The sequence below is a fragment of the Nansenia antarctica genome, assembly GCF_963989245.1.
Source record: "Nansenia antarctica genome assembly, chromosome: 2".
In the NCBI taxonomy this organism is placed as follows: Eukaryota; Metazoa; Chordata; class Actinopteri; order Argentiniformes; family Microstomatidae; genus Nansenia; species Nansenia antarctica.
In genome coordinates this window covers 29,632,943-29,652,534 of record NC_137675.1, presented here as the reverse complement: position 1 = coordinate 29,652,534, position 19,592 = coordinate 29,632,943, and the positions used below count along the sequence as shown (strand labels likewise).

The 19,592-nt window shown below is 41.8% G+C and overlaps 2 protein-coding genes across 2 annotated transcripts; one reads left to right on the top strand and one right to left on the bottom strand.

Moving 5' to 3' along the window:
- The first annotated feature begins 3,680 nt into the window (after window positions 1–3,680).
- On the top strand, window positions 3,681–4,719 carry LOC308150955 (prefoldin subunit 2-like). The gene is made up of 3 exons (XM_080523744.1): window positions 3,681–3,766; window positions 3,951–4,074; window positions 4,535–4,719. The coding sequence occupies exons 1-3, from the start codon at window positions 3,699–3,701 to the stop codon at window positions 4,715–4,717; spliced, it is 375 nt and encodes a 124-aa protein (XP_080379870.1). The 5' UTR covers window positions 3,681–3,698; the 3' UTR covers window positions 4,718–4,719.
- Window positions 4,720–7,517: 2,798 nt separating this feature from the next.
- LOC308176090 (non-structural maintenance of chromosomes element 4 homolog A-like) lies at window positions 7,518–19,592 on the bottom strand. Its single transcript, XM_080550695.1, has 11 exons — window positions 19,495–19,592; window positions 18,142–18,386; window positions 17,531–17,611; window positions 16,517–16,647; window positions 16,120–16,271; window positions 15,632–15,731; window positions 14,713–14,803; window positions 14,500–14,594; window positions 14,256–14,304; window positions 9,109–9,194; window positions 7,518–7,956 (listed from the first exon to the last, which is right to left on the bottom strand). Exons 2-11 carry the CDS (start codon window positions 18,332–18,334, stop codon window positions 7,885–7,887), a joined length of 1,050 nt encoding a protein of 349 aa, XP_080406821.1. The 5' UTR covers window positions 18,335–18,386; window positions 19,495–19,592; the 3' UTR covers window positions 7,518–7,884.

Genomic DNA, 19,592 nt, shown 5'->3' with positions numbered 1-19,592 from the left:
CTTGTACTTTTAATGGCTATGGTATTCCGACTGGTCAGGTGACAGGGAATCAGACACAACCTGTAGCAGACATGTTTTGGAAATGTGGGGGTTCACAGCTATATAGATATCTGCCTTTAGATTGGCAGGGATTATGTACACGCGTGGTAATGGTTGTTAAGATGGAGATACTGGATAGCAGTACTGTTATGGCCCTCGCATCTCCCACTACTGCTAGACACAAACGCGACGCTCCTAAAGGGTCATATGACACTCAGGTATACATTGATGCGATAGGAGTGCCACGCGGCGTTCCGAACGACTTCAAGGCTCGGGATCAGATTGCCGCCGGTTTGAGTCGGTCCTGTGCTGGTGGTGCACTATTAATAAAAATGTAGACTGGATAAATTACATATACTATAACCAACAGAGATTTATTAACTTTACTGAGGATGCTCTTACAGGGCTCGCGGCACAGTTAGATGCAACCACCCTTACCGCTTATCAAAACAGGATTGCGCTTGATTTTCTGCTAGCCTCCTCAGGAGGTGTGTGCACTATGTTTGGTGACACTTGCTGCACGGTCATACCCAATAACACCGCTCCTGATGGCTCCGTCACAAGAGCACTGAAGGGTCTGCGTATGCTCCGTGCAGAGGTGTATGCAAACGCTGGAGTTAACAATGTTATTGGAGAGTGGTTCGAATCTGTTTTTGGTAAATGGAAAAATCTGGCTATGTCTATGCTCTCTGCCCTCCTCATCTCTGCCACAGTGCTGATCCTGTTTGGCTGCTGCATTGTCCCTTGCATTAGAGGCCTGGCACAGCGACTGATTACTACGGCCCTAACCAAGGTTGATGCTGGAACACAGATGCACTTACAAATGCTTATTGCTGAGCAGCAGCAGTCACTGTTGGAGGGTGAGGAGATGGATCATGATACAGGAGTTGAAGATATGTTGTAATTAAGGAGGTTTGTGAAGGAATGGTGTAAATAAAGGCATTTGCGGTCTACGACCCATCTCACCTTTCTGGCTACAAATTCTCTGTAATGGTCATAATTTTGTTTTAATGACCAAAGGGGGGATTTGTTGGGAATTTGTATTAAAATCACTAGAAGTGATAAATCATGTACTATGTGCTCATTTAAATAATATGTGAATGCGGTCAGTTGAGAACAATAGGAAGGTCACGCAAAGCCAAAAGAGAGGTTCTGTTTTTGAGCGACAAGAAGAAGACAAGCTCCTGACTAAAAGAACGTTTTATGATTCAAACTGCTTATAAATTACTTATTTTTACCTATGTGCTAACAACCATTGTATACCTGCTGTTATGATATTCTATTTTTCTGTACTGATTTTATACTTTCATAACTAATGATTAATGATAAGTCTATTCTTCTATACTATACTTTAACTTGTAAATCGAATCCTAACTCATATTACTGTGCAACTTCAAATGTTTTCACAAGCTACTGATAAGAACTCAACTCACTGCTCTCCTCACAAAAGTATGATATCACCATGGGAACGAGACGCTAGCAGGACACTCAAGCTGATAACATACAGTGCATTTTCGCACCCACACAGGAGGAATTGAAGGCCAATGCTAACGAGCAGCTGCAACGGATTTTGTACGGACAAGTGGAAAGCTACTAGATAGGGGGGGGGGGGAGGCACCACCCGGCCCCAAATGTTGAATCAAATGTATAAACACTATGTACCAGGGAAAAAGGGGACTCTTGTCTGGTGGAGCTCTTGCAGTTAACTTGTTGACGGCTAGCTGAGACGGGCCTGCAGAGGTGAAACTAGATGAGACCACTTTTCCATGGAAATGAACTATTATTGCTTGCTGATGTGCTTGAATAAATATTATCTTAATGAACAGTTCAGTAGTGGTGCCTAATATTTGATTGGATCATATCATCTTAAGAAGTGATATCAAGGACGTCTCGTTGAGATTAAACGAACTCGCTTGTAAAGTGACGACTCAATTAAATCGATACTGGAGAAGTTGATCGCCTTACACTATAGAGTCCACAGCCAAGCAGCACTAACGTTACACCACGAGAGAGATCACTGTGTGTGCATGAATTCCAGCCAAGTCCTGGTGAAGCGCAATGCAATCATGCTGCCTGTACGGGTTAGTCATAAGACATTCTCTGCTGCTGCTCCCTTAATCTGGCCAATGCAAGCGACTAACATAACTTTGCTTTTGTAAAACCAAGTAACAACATTGCTTACCTCTCTAGCTGTGTCCTCTGTCTCCTCCTCAATTGCTAACGGCACATCAGTGCTAACGTTAGTTAGCGGTAAAGATTTTGCTGTGGCAGCCGCAGCTGTAGTAGGCCTAGCCCCCCCCACAGTCGATGCAGAGAACATATCTGTCAGTTTCTGACATTTTGAGGCATCCTCTGCTAGCTTCTTACTTTTTTTCTCCCTAATTTTCTGGGCACCCCCTTTCACTATCTTATCTACGGACATGACACTGTACTTGGGTTGTCGGCCGAGGGATCAGAGTGGGGGAGGGGGCCGATGGACAGCAGGGCCTAAGCATGTGATTGGGCCAGCCCATGTGTTAGTATAAACGGGGGCCGCCTCTTGATTCAGCGCTAGTTGATGCCGCGCAATTTTGGGCCGCGCTAGTTTGGGCTCGGCCGCGCTAGTTTTTTTTTTTTGGGGGGGGGGGGGGGGGGGTCAGGCGGCCCGACCGGCCCAAAACTAGCGCGGCCCATCTGCCAGCGGGCAGGTAGATTGTATGGCCAGTCCAGCGGTGGGAATTTCCAGCCCAATTGGGGCTACTTATTGATCACACTGGGCGGGTTTTTAGACTGTGATTGATTAGCCTGGAAAACAATCCCATCTGGCAACACTGCTCACAGACAGGTGGAAGCGAAGCTGCTAGTAAAGCACACTCAGTACGTCAACCAGTCGTGACGTTAGAATTATAAGGTTCTATCTCCATTTTTGGTCAAAATGTATTTTTTTACATAATCTGATCCATTGGGTGTTTATTAACTAGATCTCATGGATTATGCTCCTGAGATCAAATGAACAATCTCTAACCTGCCATACCAATAGATGTTTTTGACATGGGATGGGTAAATATTACCCAGCTACTGCTGTGTGTCAACGTTTCTCTCTGCGATCATCACACCCCGGCTAGGGAGGGAACGTCTCAAATATGGCATGGTTTTGCTTCTGGTGGGTAGATGGCAAAGCTATTTCTGCTTGTCACTCTCAACCACAACTAGCCTGTGTAGGCTCATGTCAGGCTATACCGTGTAATATTGTCAATTTGTAGAGTGGGTAATAATCACAAAGATCCAGTCAGTTCGTGTACTGTACATACCATCCGGGGACAGTCAGATTGTATTGTTGTTAGTCCCATTACATATATGTGGTTAATTTTTACATGACTTGGATGAAACCTGGACGAAATGTCTGCTTCTTCTGCTATTGGTTCTGGAAAACAGCAGAGACTACAGCCATTGATGTAAAGCTGCTTGATCTTAATGTGTGTGTGTGTGTGTGTGTGTGTGTGTGTGTGTGTGTGTGTGTGTGTGTGTGTGTCTGTGTGTCTGTGTGTCTGTGTGTCTGTGTGTGTGTGTGTGTGTGTGTGTGTGTGTGTGTGTGTGTGTGTGTGTGTGTGTGTGTGTGTTTGTGTGTGTGTGTGTGTGTGTGTGTGTGTGACTGACAGGTCGTGGCTTCGTTCCAGAGGATGCGTCAGGAACAGCGCGGCATGGCCTCCAAAGCTGCAGAGTTTGAGATGGAAATCAACGAGCACAGGTAGGAACCGAAGTGCATTGGTGTGAATTGAGAATCGAATGTTGTCGTGCGACAATATCGCATCGCACACCGTGTGCATTGTCTCATTCAAAACAATGGAATCGAATTTGGCGGTGCGACAAAATCGCACGCTGTGTGCATTGGCCTTAACTGATTCTTATTTTCTTCATGCAATCTTTCTCAGCTTAGTGATTGACACTCTGAAAGAAGTCGACCCTGCTAGGAAGTGCTTTCGTCTTGTGGGGGGCGTGCTTGTGGAGAGAACAGTGAAGGAGGTTCTACCAGCGTTGGAAAACAACAAAGAACAGGTAAGATGCTATTTATATGATAGATATGATATGATCACTTTAAAAAAAAATGCAGGTCAAGAGAGGACGCTGGCGTTGCTTGTTCACCGCTTCTCCGCCCGAAATCTAGGTGTAATTGCAGTATCCAGAGTAGATTGTCCTACAAAGACACTTAGATTTAGATTTAGTAATCTAAAACTGTATTAGACCCCTATACTTTCTTTTATCTATTTTTGTTTCTTTTTATTTTACTACCCAATCTTTTCAAGTGTCTGTGAGTGTCTAGAAAAGCGCTATATAAGTCTAATGTATTATTATTATTATTATTATTATATCAACTATCAATATGCCGTCTCGCTGTGTGCATCACGCAGGCATCATGATTAGATTATTGAGAAATGTTATCGTTTTTTAAGCCCAGACCTTCAGTGCCTTAATCAAGAATAACATCCTTCACTCTCCCCCTCTATCTTCCTCAAAGATCTCAAAGATTGTAGAGACCCTCAACACACAAATGCAGACAAAAGGTCGGGAACTCACAGAGTACCGGGAACGCTACAACATCCGATTGGTGGGAGAAGACGAGGGACATGGGGGCAAATCGGCATCAGCCTCCAGTGAAGGGGGCGGGTCTAAAGGTGGTGCTGGAGTTCTAGTTTCATAGTCATAATGGTAGAGGCATTAGTTGATTGGAAATTGTGCAGAGTGCCATAGAGCAACTCAGATCCTGGCAGGCATTTCAAGGGCAGGTTTTACATGTGTCTTGCATGAAAGAGAAATTATAGCTTATGTCCTAAAGACAGTTTTTTCAGAACCTTAAACACAGATCAATATGAGTGATTATCTCTTGTGATGAATTATGTTTGTTTACCTATAGTTTAACAGATAACTTTGTTGCATCGTAAGAGGTTTGGTTCTCTTTTGACTTTTTACAGTTGCTTTCTGTTTGAAACAAATGCAAGGACAAAATCTTATCACAACATTGTCATTTTCATTTGATTCTGTATCCTGAAAGAAATGTGTATCTGTTTTAGATGGATAATAAAGTATTTGATGGAGTAAATGCTTAAGTGCCCCCTAGGATCTGAAGCACACTGCCTTTCATTAACTCACCATGTAGTTGTGTGAAAAAGCTTTGTTTGTTTTTGTTAATGTTTATGAATTAAAAACAATGCAAAATCGCATCCTTTGTCTAACTCCCTTTTTTTTAGCTACAATATCTCCTTACAACATCACACACCGCATTAGACATTTAAGATTTAATGAGGCAATCTGTTTCAAACAACACCAAAGTGGTCACCCTGCCAACTGTTTTGGTAAACAATTGAGGGATGGGTCAGGGAAATGTAACTACTTAAATCAAATTAAAATCAGTGTATATGTTACGGTACATGTGGGAATACGGTACATGTGGGAAAACTAGGGTTAGGGTTAAGGTTAGGGTTAGACATGCCAGCATGTACCAAGTCGACATAGCACCTAACCCTAACCATAGTTTTCCCACATGTACCGTATTCCCACATGTACCGTAACATATATTTATCATAGAAACAGGATACAGATGTAAACAGTACAATGAAATGCTTGAAATGAGCAACCTCTCAAAAGTAGTGGAAATAAAAGAATAATAAACACGATGGGCAATAAGGCAGTAAAGTACTAATGGCAGTAAATACTAAATACAATCAATAATAACTCATGTGGTATATGCATGTGATGTGGTGAGGCGAGTGCAAATTGTCTAGTGCAGGTGTCTAGTGCAGGTGTACCCTTCACTGGCTCCCAGTAGCAGCTTGCATCAGATTCAAGACCCTGGTGCTCACCTATAGAGCAGTAAAGGGAACAGCCCCTCCCTATCTGCAAACCATGGTCAGCCCCTAAACTCCAGCCTGATCATTCTGTTCTTCCATCTCTTCTGTCTTGGAGCCCCAGTGGTGGAATGAGCTTGAGACTGCTTATGGCGCTTTTCCACTATACACAACAGACCAGGATCGAGTAGGAGGAGTAGGAGATAGTAGGCGGAGTTACGCGTCATAAAAGCACGCCATGGTGGTGACGTATATTTTCACGAGACACAACACAGCCACAACAATAGCAACATGGAGGAACTTGAAGCTATCGTATGCCTTTCCCTCGGCATGTGGTATATTATTAACCGTGGTTTTTTGGAGAGGAAGAGAGAGGGAGAGAGAGAGGAAGCTATGTACACATAATAAAGTCATGTTTTTTGAACCCTTAAAACCACTGCCTTCACTTGTCTGCTTTATGAACTGTATGAGCATATGAGATGGCTACTGGAGGCACCCTTTGCGGGTTAATAACTTCGGTTTACCGTGAGTTAGGATAACAATTCAAACGTGTCCGGAGAGGACAGGGAATCCAAAACCATTTGAATGGTGTCGATACTACACTCCTATCACGGTCGACACAGCGCGGAGCGAATTCCCTGTTAAAACGATTCTCTCGCCCCGCTGTCAGAGGGAGTTTCAACCAGCTGGCGCGGTGCTGCGAGCAGCAGCGGGTGAACTCCCGGTTCATTGAGTTTACGGTAAAAGCATATCTACTCGGGGTGTCAGCGCGGTGGCTAAGGGCTCAAAATCACCGTATACCGATGGTGAAGTTAGCAAAGGAGTATTGTGTTTCTACCACCTTCACAGCCGGTGTTATTCACGGGCAAAGACGATGCATAATAGCGATTTTTGTGTTATGCTTGTTGTAAATAAAAGTTCTATGATGCATTGAAATGACATTAAACTAAGATAATACGATGGTCAGCATAATTTTTCTAATCTTTATTAATAAGCTATTACAGAAACTGTAGTGACATTTTCCAAGAGCGAATGTGGTATTTAAAAATGGCGGTTAGTGATGAAATCTATGAACATGGGATGACGATTTCCATTGACCAATCAACGGTGTGCAGCGTCACACGCAGCCTGGCAAAAAGGTTCCGGGTCTCAAAAAAGGTTCCTGCCCTCGATGGGTAGCTAAAGAAGCGACCCGACCCGACCCGACCCAGGCCGACAAATGGAAAAGCGCCAAAGAAGCAGGCCAGCCCGGGCTGACCCGGGTCAGCCTTCTAGAGGAAAAGCCCCATTAGAGACTGATGGTTCCGGTTCCACTGGTATGAACACGGGCTGGTTCTCCAGACAGCACCAAGGTTCGGAGGTTCCAGAGTGGGAACGGTTCCGTGGCATTGTGAAAGCCCTAAGAGAGGGGGAGATGGAGCATGGCAAAAAGTACCTAGCTCTTTAAAAGACCATGGGGCTAACAGCAGCTTGACGTGATCATGTGCTTGCATTCATGTGACAAAATAGCTTTATTACAAGGTGAAAGTGCAGTCGACCATATAGGGTCCCAATAGGGCAGTGGAAAAATAATACGCTGTATACGCTGTATACTCTTAAGATTAATCTTATCTTGATCTTTTCATGCTTAGAAACAGATACGGCATAGACAGAATATTCCTCTGCATTAAGACTGGGACATCCCCAGCCAAGACAATGCCATGTTTTTATTAGGTTTTTCACAATTCAAACATCACACACATATGTTATTAACATTAACATTAACATATGTTTCTAACTGATGGCCAATCATTAATTCACAAATACTTTCAGTAGCTCCCATCGTCCACCCATCTGTGGAGTTATGACACAATATTACAACATGTGCATGGGTCTGAACAAGAACAAAATACAAACAAAAAAAACATTTGAGAGAAATGTGGTTCTCTCCTTCTCTGTGGTATTAAACAAATGAACATTTCCCAAAAAAATAATATTTACAGCTTCTGTTAAATTCTGTTATAAAACGATTTGATTTGATGCCTCAATCTGACTGAACCTGTGTGCTGGGAGCATGGATAAAGGGCTCCTTTATCTCAAAGGCGTCAATAAGTTCCTAGGAGACAGAAAACAACAAAGCATGAGATGACATCAAATAAAACAACCTTTTTACAATCAGCTGGTTGTCAAATGTGTGAACATAAATTATATTAACTTGTTGAAAAAGAGCATTAAAAAAGTCCTTTAAGTTATGAACAAAAATATGATGTTTGGTGTGTGAGATAGATGAGCTTAGTGAGTAAAGGGCTCTGCACACAGCGTGCGATTTCTGTTGCGCGTCAACATTCCATTTTGAAGTTTGAATGGAAGTCTATGAGAACATCGCATTTCAACACACACGGCCCCGATTTCAATCGCACGGCGAAAATTCTGTTCCATTCATTTTGAATGGGAAAAAGCACAAATTTGACAGTGCGACAAAACTCGCACGCCGTGTGCTTTGTCCCATTCAAAATGAATGGAATCGAATTTTCGCCGTGCGATTAAAATCGGGGCCGTGTGTGTTGAAATGCGATGTTCTCATAGACTTCCATTCAAACTTCAAAATGGAATGTTGACGCGCAACAGAAATCGCACGCTGTGTGCAGAGCCCTTAAGATACAAAGGGTCTGATGGGTACAGAGCTAGAGTGATGGGTATAGAGCTAGAGTGATGAGTATAGAGCTAGAGTGATGGGTATAGAGCTAGAGTGATGGGTATAGAGCTAGAGTGATGGGTATAGAGCTAGAGTGATGGGTATAGAGCTAGAGTGGTGGGTACAGAGTGATGGGTATAGAACTAGAGTGATGAGTATAGAGCTAGAGTGATGAGTATATAGCTAGAGTGATGAGTATATAGCTAGAGTGATGAGTATATAGCTAGAGTGATGAGTATATAGCTAGAGTGATGGGTATATAGCTAGAGTGATGGGTATAGAGTGATGAGTATAGAGCTAGAGTGGTGGGTATATAGCTAGAGTGATGAGTATAGAGCTAGAGTGATGAGTATATAGCTAGAGTGATGGGTATAGAGCTAGAGTGATGGGTATAGAGCTAGAGTGATGGGTATAGAGCTAGAGTGATGAGTATAGAGCTAGAGTGATGGGTATAGAGCTAGAGTGATGGGTATAGAGCTAGAGTGATGGGTATAGAGCTAGAGTGATGGGTATAGAGCTAGAGCGGTGGGTATAGAGCTAGAGCGGTGGGTATAGAGCTAGAGCATCCCGTACCTTCCAGCTCTTAGGGCTGATGGAGATGACGCACTGCTGTCGGCTGGACGACCCTCCAGCCTCCACCTCCCCTTCCTCCACAGGAGCTGAATCACATGAAGCACTCACATTAATAATGACCCAGTATTATTGAATCACATGCACTCACATTAATAACGACCTGTTATTCCTGCAGAACAACCTGAGATAATTATTGCAGAATAATGGGAAGGAAGTTAGAGGATTATTCTTGCGAAAACAAGGATAAAAACAACATCAAGAACAGGACTCGTAAACATGAAACTTCACAGATATTACTCCTACCAGGGCGGCTAATACAACCACAACACCTCGTGACGTTAGAATTATAAGGTTCTATCTCCATTTTTGTCAAAATTGAGTTTTTTACATAATCTGATCCATTAGGTGTTTACTAATGCCTGTGTGGTGTTATTTTTTAAATGTTGAAATGTTTTAGTTAGTAATTCATAAAATACAAAGGTTCCATCTCACAAAACATAATGGAATGTAAAAACTTTGACGCTCAATATCTCTGAACTACCCTAAACGGAGATAGACCTAGAACCTTATCATTCTAAGCTCACGACCTGCACACATATTTATGACTCATTAAAGACTCGTACACAGACTTCCTGTGACGTCATGGCCAAAGCAGCAGCTTGAATCTTGAGCTCCCGAGGAGAACTTTAAAAAACTAGCCAAACACCTATTATATATTTTATTTTATGTAAAAAAAAAACTCACAACTACCAAACATAATGGCCAACAGTCGAAAAGACATTGAGAAGAAGAGCAAACTAACGAAAAAAGAGGAGCAACAGAAACCAGACGAGGGGGAAGACAGCATGGCTGCCGTACTAGCAGAGCTACGCACGCTAAGGAAGGAGCACGGTGAAGCCTCTAAAGAGACTAAAGAATCATTAACAAGAGTAGAATCCGCACTGGCTGATTCACGTAGCTGCACGTAGCTGAAAGGACGACAAAATTGGAACAACGAATGACCGAATACGAACAGAGGCTGAATGACGCGGAAGAGAAAACCCAAAGAGCTGAACGAGTCCTTCACCACATGCTACACAGAGAAGCTAGCCTGTCAGCTAAATGTGATGACCTAGAATCCAGGGCCAGGCGGAATAACGTTCGCATATATGGGGTGAAAGAGGATGAGGAAAGTAACATGGATATGCTGAAGTTCACAAGTGATCTCATCCGATCCTCACTGACACTACCAGAGGAGGTGCACCTAAATGTAGTGAGGGCTCACCGTTCACTCACTATGAAACCGAAAGATCCCGCGAGCCCCCCGAGGTCCATCATAGTCAGATTTCTGGACTACAGAATCAAAGAAACGGTCATCCAAGAGGCTTGGAAACATCGCGGAGGAGTGCCATACAACGGGGGGAAGATATTCTTTGACCAGGACTACACTTCAGATACACAAAAGAAACAGAAGCAAGTAAGAGACGTGATGAAACTGCTCAAAGAGAAAAACATTAAAGCTCAATCCCCCTTCCCTGCCAAGCTGAAAATCTACCTCAACTCCGGAACGAAGACCTTCATGACGCTTGCAGACGCGGCCACAACACTCGGAGAGTTGGGTATCCATGTCCGGCTCGACGAGCGGGAGAAACTCCAGGCGAAGCTAACGCAAAGCAACAGGTCTGGGACTTCAGTCTCAAACCGGACGAATTTGATGACCAACGCTGATTTGCAGAACATTCTCAATGGTGAATCGGGCCATTGAAGAGTGAATGAAACAATAAGAGTTGTGAGTACTTCTGATACTAGGAGATATGATGATAGGAACGTGACAAGATGCACTATGCAATGAACATATATTTTGGCTAGTTTCGTAATGTTATGATTTAAAGTTAATCAATAAGAAACTGTTCTCCTCACTCGAGGGGCTTTTTTTCTTTTCCTCTTTTTTATTTTTCACAAGGCGACTTATCAGCGTAGGCTATAGTTGCGACGGCACTCTGTGCACATCCCCGGAGAGAACGGTCACAACTCTCCGTCCTTGTTGAGACTGATTCTATGTTTGTTAGAACAGTTGGGCTTTTGGAAGTTTATTTTTCTGTTGTTCTATTTGTGTGTTCTTATTCTCCACAATTGTGGACGTTCTATGTTATTCCCCTTACTATGCAGTCACATAAGGGGCTCTGTTATCACGGGTACAAGTCTACATTTTTTGTATTGTTAACTTTGATGGACACAATCATGGGATACTTGTATTCACATGGATAAATTGACAGTAGTGAGTTATAACGTCCATGGATTAAACCATCCTATTAAAAGGAAGAAAATACTCTCAGTTTAAAAAAATGCAATGTTCAATTGCCTTACTACAAGAAACTCATTTATCAGAGAATGAGCACATCAAATTAAAAAGGGAATGGGTTAACCTAGTATATAGTGCCTCATATGGGAAAAAAATAGGAAATTTGGCCTTTAGTGCAGAGAAGGTTATACAGGATAAATCAGGGCGGTATGTCATGGTCATTGGGACCGCTGGAGGAACTGAGGTATCTTTATTGAATGTATACGCTCCAAATGAGTGTGACCCAATGTTCTTTAGAGAAATAGCTAACATCATTGCTGGCAACTCAAAAGGGATACTAATAATAGGAGGGGACTTTAATGCAGTGCAGGATGGGAAAATGGACAGGATGCCCAATGAGAAGGGAATTCAGTGCCCCAAAACAAAAGCATTGAATAACTTTATGTCCGAACTGGGTCTTACGGATCCATGGAGAACCAAAAACCCAGGGAGGAAGGATTTCAGTTTTTTTTCTAACGTGCATAATAGCTATTCAAGGATTGACTTTTTCTGTCTCCCCCAACAATACATGTATAAAGTAAGAGAATGTACCATTGAACCTATAACTCTGAGCGATCACGCACCCATTGTGCTGAAGGTGGATCTAGGCTTGCATTCCTTTTTCAGATACTGGAGGTTAAATGTATCACTGCTAAATAAGTCAGAAACAGTGGAAGAATTAAGTAATACTCTAAAAGAATATTTTGAGATAAATGAAAATGGCGAAGTTAATCCTTCAATTTTGTGGGAGGGGGCAAAAGCAGTTATCAGAGGAAAAATCATACAGATATCATCAAAAATAAAGAGACAGCGACTTGAGGAACAATGAATTCTGGAAAACAAAATAAAGCTCCTAAAGACACAACACAAAACCACAAGAACAAGTAACATTGCTACAGAACTTAAGGAGGCAAGAAAAGCCTTAGACAAACTCTTATCATTTAAGGCAGAAGGGGCTTTAAGATTCTCCAGACAGAGATACTACGAGATGGGGAATAGGGCTAGCCGCCTTCTAGCTTTCCAACTTCGTAAAGCCCAAGCCAATCGCACTGTCTCCAAAATCTGTCACCCTACACAGAACAAAACAGTGTCTCAACCCAAAGAGATAGCAGATGCCTTTGCATCATTCTACCAAAATGTATACAAAGATCCCAGACAACAAACATCAGCAGAGAATACGGAGACCTTCCTCACCGGTTTAAACCTCCCCACATTATCAGAAGAAGCATCAAAACAGATGATAGAACCAATTACGGAAACAGAAATAAGAGATGCAATAAAAAAAGTTAAAAGCAATAAGTCTCCAGGGGTTGATGGATTCCCTGGAGAATTCTATAAATGCTTCGTAAATGACCTAGCGCCCATACTAACTAAGGTGTTTAGCTACTCCCTCTCCAAGAACAACCCTCCAGAGACATGGTCACAGGCCATTATATCTGTAATTCATAAAGAAGGGAAAGACCCAACTCTATGTGAAGGATACAGACCCATCAGTTTGTTATGAAACGACCAGAAATTACTGAAAAGTATTTTGGCACAAAGAGTTCAAAAACATATTACTACTTTGATCAACCCAGATCAAACAGGATTCATCCCTAATCGGCAAGGTGCGAACAATATAAGAAGAACCCTAAACATCATTACTTGCGCTAAAAGAAATAAGCAAACATCAATGTTAATAAGCTTTGACGCACAGAAAGCATTTGACACCGTGAATTGGGTCAAAGAATTTATAGATTGGGTCAGAGTTATTTACAGAAATCCAAAATCACGTGTCAGAGTAAATGGATGCTGTTCTGGGTTCTTTGACTTACAAAGAGGGGTGAGACAAGGGGACTGTCTTAGCCCCCTGCTGTTCGCTATAAATATTGAACCCCTGGCAGCATCTATAAGACAGAATAAGGAAATAAAAGGCATAAAGGACATGGGGAAACAAGGAGCACAAGATTTCCCTTTATGCGGATGATATTCTGACTTATGTAAGCGACCCGGTCCTTTCGGTCCCTGCGCTGATAGATACCATAAAGAAATATGGAGAACTCTCTGGTTATCAGATCAACCAATCAAAATCAGAGGCAATGATGTTGGTTGGACATTGGCCAAATCAATTGTCAGGTAGGCTTGACTTCCACTGGTCGCAGGGATTTAAATACTTGGGAATTATTATAACAACAGACTTATCGAAATTGTTTAAAGCCAACTATGGGAAATTGATGGGCCACATAAAAGAGGACCTTGCAAGATGGGAAATCCTACCACTCTCCTTGATAGGAAGAATAGAAAGTATAAGTATATAAGTATAAGTATAACATGGAACGTACAACAGCACTATTGAAATTAAAATTAGACACATTCCTTAATAGATGGTCATCCATTGCACTACATTTTCATTTGATCTGACTGATATGCAGATGTGTTTATTTATTTTTTATTTTATTTTTCCCTTTCTTTTCTCTTACCATGGTTGGTTGTTGTTATTGTTACTGTTGTCACACTGCTGTTGTTGTTGATAATGGTGATAATGATTATGTTTATTGGCAGTTGTGGTTGTTAATGCCAGCGAGGAAATTAGGGATTATTTTTGTTGTTGTTGTTTGTTTTTTCTTCTTTTACTTTATTGTTATTATTTATTTTTAAGAAAGATATTCATGGACTGTTATTCTTTTGCGACTTACCCGTGACACCTTTATGTAACATCAATATGTTGTGAAATATTGTTTGACTGCACTTGATAAAAGAAAATGATAATAAAAATGTAAAGTAAAAAAAAAAAGACTCATACACATGCGTACGGAAGGTGTGATGGGAAATGTAGTTTTTTTCTTACCGATACAAGGCAACTTGTCGTTATCCAGGTACATCCTTGCCAAACCATCCTAAGGAACACAAAATATAGGAATACAATAATTCTTCCATTGGCTATGTAATAGTAAATGTAGGAATCTTAAAGTTGCATCTCCCTATGTATATACAGTACTATCTGCATCTCATAAATGAGTAGCAGTGCTGCAGTGGTGGTTGCCCCCCCCCCATCGATTGATAACTATACCTATCAAACATAAGCCACTCACCCTGATCAGAAAAGACGTATGGAAAATGTTCTCCACTGTCCGCGAGAACGAGTTGGGATCGATCACAAACTCATAATATGAGATAGGTGATGTCGCTGTGAAGAGAGACACAACGGCTATCGATCTGATATACAATTATTAACTTAAATGTAAACATCAAGTCGATATATATAATACAATATAATATATATCAAAACAACAGTCAAAACTCACGGTCATCAGCAAAGTAGCTTCTCAAGTATCCCAGAATCCTCTCTACCTCCTTCTCAGTTGCCTCCTGGTGGGATTCTTCCAATTTCTTCAACTACAAGATAAAGTCAAGCAAACTACAGTTAAAAAACATGACCTATTTCCCCCATCTTGGACTCTGGGTGACCTCACTTAAAATGACAAACAAGTGTAAACATGTCGTCCTCCACAAATGATGTAGCGCCACACCGTGTGTGAATTGGTAACAATTATTCAAACGTATGACTAAAAAGCTACCAGAAAGTGTTGTGCTCCTTTGCTTTTTACAGAGTTGTTGTGTTTATTTGAAAGCGGTCCATAGATTTGAGGTAGGCGGAAAAGTTACCGTTGCTGGCCAAAAGATGGAGTCTGATATGTGATATATAACTAGTAGCACTAGTTATAGTGGTGCTATAAATAGATAGCACTAATGGTGGTCTAACAATGATACTCCACACTGTCTGGACTTGTACCTAGCTGCCTGAAGCTAAACGTTATTCCAACAGCAGTGGAGTTTAGCAGACAGGAAGATGTTAGCTCACGCATCATGTGACTTGGATGAGACGTAGACCCCCCCCCCTCTAAAAAATACATAAATTAGGTAACATCACTATCCTCCAAACACAAATCGTGAGCTTAGAATTATAAGGTTCTATCTCCGTCTAGGGTAGTTCAGAGATATTGAGCGTCAACGTTTTTACATTCCATTATGTTTTGTCAGATGGAACCTTTGTATTTTATGAATAACTAACTCAAAAATGTCAACATTTAAAAAATAACACCACACAGGCATTAATAAACACCTAATGGATCAGATTATGTAAAAAAACTCAATTTTGACAAATGGAGATAGAACCTTATAATTCTAACGCCACGATATGTTGAGTGTGTGAAGTACAGAGACCTGCATGGGCATGGTCCTCTTGGCTTCCTGGCCGGGCACCTTCCTCTGCCTCTCTACCCGTTGCCTTGGTGGAGGTGGCTCTGCCAGAAACGAGCCCAGCCTGGTAGATAACAGACACTGGGATTAATCAGAGATATACTCTCCATGCAAAAATACAGGGGAAAATCATCCAAGACGATAACAATGAGTTATTATTAGTCAACTTGATCAATTTCTTCCATGCACATAACGAGATGGAGTGGTGTGTGTGTACCCAAGTGCTGCAATAACGCAGGCGTCAAGGTTCACAATAATCCAAATCGTAGGTACTTTACTAGGAAACTCAGGTAAATACAGATACATACGACAGTGAAGGCTCAGGACTGAACATAGGGTGACAATTGAGTCAGGTTTATATGCTGGTCGGATAACAAGACACATGTTGGTCAGTACGGTAGACACCTTTGTCTCGATCCTCACAAAGAGGTGAAGGAGAAGGAGACACTCACATGTAGTGGAAGGTCGGGGCTGTCCTGAAGCAGCACTCTGCTCTCTTAGCCAACTTCTGCCAGGCATCAGCGGGTAGGTAGCCGCCGGTTGCGCCATCATTCTCTTCGTCCTCCTCCTCATCCTCCAATCGATTCAGCCCCATGAAGGAGAGCTGGGTAATCCATCCAAAACACAAACAGTGTTTCAGCAATCAGACTTATACAAAGTCCTGAACAAGCAAATTTGACAAGACTTGTGACAACCATATCAATAGACATCCTGACATCTGGCTAGCTAAATGCAGATACAATGATATGGTCCCTGACAAAGATACTTTGCTTCTGGGAGATTACTAGAGATGATTTCTATCAGAGTAACTAGTATCCTCATCCTCCACCACCTCCTACTCTGACTCACAAGGTTCTCAGTAAAGGCAGCCGGGTCAAAGGTAGATCCCCCAGCATGCAGTTGGCTGGCCTTCTCTTTGCCAAGGTCTGTTGCTAGAACGAGGAGCTGGGCATCCAGCGCTGCCTCCCGGGCCTGACGAACTGTGAGGGAAAACAAAGTGTGACGTCATTATTAAAGCAGGAGGAGAAATGGACTGTGAAAGGTGGTGGGAAGAGGCACTTTGCTTATACAGTTCATAGGTCCATATATATTTGGACACTGACAGAACGTTCATAATTTTGGCTCTTTACACCACCACAATAGACTTGAAATGAAACAATCAAGATGTGCAGACTTTCAACATTGATTGAGGGTAATCAGATGAACAGTGTAGGAATTTCAACAGTTTCTACATGTGACCCCCCTTTTTTTAATATAGTAGGTTAAACCCTGAACACCATGGATTGAATAGGTTGGAAAACCCTAAAACAAATAGCACACAAAGCAAGGTGGGTAAACTCTATTCACTAAGATAAAAAGGTTCAAACAGTTTACTTGCATTCACTGGACTAACATCACTGATGCCATCGTTGGTATTGTGTGGTTTAAATAAAGTTTAGTAAACCAAGATAGACGAGAGACGCACACAAATAAACAGGTGAAGTTGTTTCTTTGAACAGTAAAGATTATGCACATTATTTAGAAACTATAACCACAGCCCTGAGGATATACCGGTAGATTGTCTGCTTAGCCAATTTCTCAGATCATTACAATGTTTGACAATAGAAAACAGGCTTGAACAAAGCCACTTACTCCGCGACGATGGCATTTCATAATTCAAGTGCAACTCCCAAAATAGATCTATCATGTACCGAACAGATGGGCTCACTAACATTGTTTACTTCTTCATTCTGATTTCTGCCTTTTCCATGGCGTAAAAGAGACCGTCGACAAAATACTTAGGGCGAAAATGAACTTCACAATTTTGGACTCCGGCCCATGCCTTATGCAGAAAGGTGAGAGAGAATATTTATCATAGCATACCTTCTTTAAAAAGTTTGTTGGCCTCCTCCAGAACCTCAGTGAGTTTGTTGTTGTTAGGTTTCAACATGTCCTCTCGGTTTTCTGTGAACAGATATAATCAATGGTCAAGCCAACTCAGTAACCCTGAAAGGTGTCAAAATAGTTACACAAAGTGGGGGAAATATGGCAGTCCTAAACAAGACTATCATGCTTTATACAACAGTTAGTTCCGACCAAGTAATTTGATTGGACAAGAGGCATTCCATGAGTGCTGATATACAGTATAACAGCACTGGGACCTTTAACTATGTATCACTCCGCCGCACAGATGTTCTACTAAATGACCGTTAATTAGACTACATGTTTGTGTTCAGGTTACTAGGCAACCGTCCATTTGAAGTTCAGTAGCGGAACTATTTTTTGTTTATTTTTATGATTAAATAAACAAACAAATCATAATCTGTTGTCGCTTATTACTGTTAACTAATAAATCGCGCTGTAGAACTGTTGTATAAAAGCAATATCACACTCGAGGTCTGCGGCCTCGTACCTACGACCGAATCACAGCCGTGCTGATATTCAGTATAACACACTCCCTCTCGTGTGATATTGCTTAAGTGTCCTCCACTCACGTTGAACCGTGCTGATGAGGTCTCGGTACTTGCTCCGGATCTCTCTCCTTCGAGCCGGGTCATCATCATCCCTCAAGTCTACCGGACTGCATCCTGCCTCATCATCATCACCACCTGTGTCTCCGCCCTTCTCCGCTCTCCCATTCTGTCTGGCCGTGGACTCTTCACCTCTGTTTACTGCTCTCCGGCTCATCTTGGACGAATTAGGTGTTCTGTGGTCTTCTAACCTCTTTTCCTCTTCCAAACTGAGACGTGATGGGGGGGGGGGGGGGGAAACGTTTGGATTAGTAAAGAAGTGTAGCTAACCCCTCTGTGGTGGATGTTGGATTAAGAATGCCACGGTGATTCACTTAGACAGATATATATATATATTGTAAATCGATTTGCATGAAGGCTTCGGTTAAATGTAAAAAAAAAACATTAAATTAAATCAAGTATCGAACAGGCAACCTTCAGACCTCTAGCTGGCTGCCTTAACCCCTGCGCCAAACACACCACTGTGATGATGGCAATGCAAGTTGATAGACATACCTTTTTGTTTTTGTTTACACTTCTTTATTTATCTATCTATCTATTGATCTATCACACTTTCAAAATATCAAGTTATCTATCACACAATCAAACTAGAGAGAAAAAAATATTGGAGAAATTGTGGAAGCAAGGCAAGCAATATTGGGTAGGATTGGATTGGTAGAGCCAATAGTAATCAGCCTGAATCGAATGTTGTCGTGCGACGTCGCATCGCACGCCGTGTGCATTGGCCTTAAGCACTCAACATTTAGGTACCGTAGTTACATCTCAACATGTAGGTAGTTACATCTCAACATGTAGGTAGTTACATCTCAACATGTAGGTAGTTACATCTCAACATGTAGGTAGTTACATCTCAACATGTAGGTAGTTACATCTCAACATGTAGGTAGTTACATCTCAACATGTAGGTAGTTACATCTCAACATGTAGGTAGTTACATCTCAACATGTAGGTAGTTACATCCACTCGCCATACTATCCCCATGGGGACGAGTTGAGAGTTCTAAATCCGTTGTTAAGCAAAATAGGGGGACATTTTAAACTGTTCGAAATATCCCAAATAATGCGAAATAGTGTACATGTACCTGTTAATTAATGTTATGCTTACACTTCCTGCAGAAAACTGTTTTCTTCATACAAACAAACAATACCGTATAAGCAGTAAGCATTTTTGACAAACATAAACGTTGTAATAATATCAACTGCTTGCCTTGGCTAGCTTTCGCAGAGGCTCGTTGTTGTGGTACATATTACGAACTACTTAGTGCCTGTTTACACTTTATGATATTAAATAAATACTTATTAGAAAGCATATACTCACAGGAAACCCTTCTTGGAACGTGTAAGATTTGATTCCAGTCAACAAGCTTTCTTCATGATGTGCTTCACTACCTGGCGTGCATGCCCAGCAATACCCGG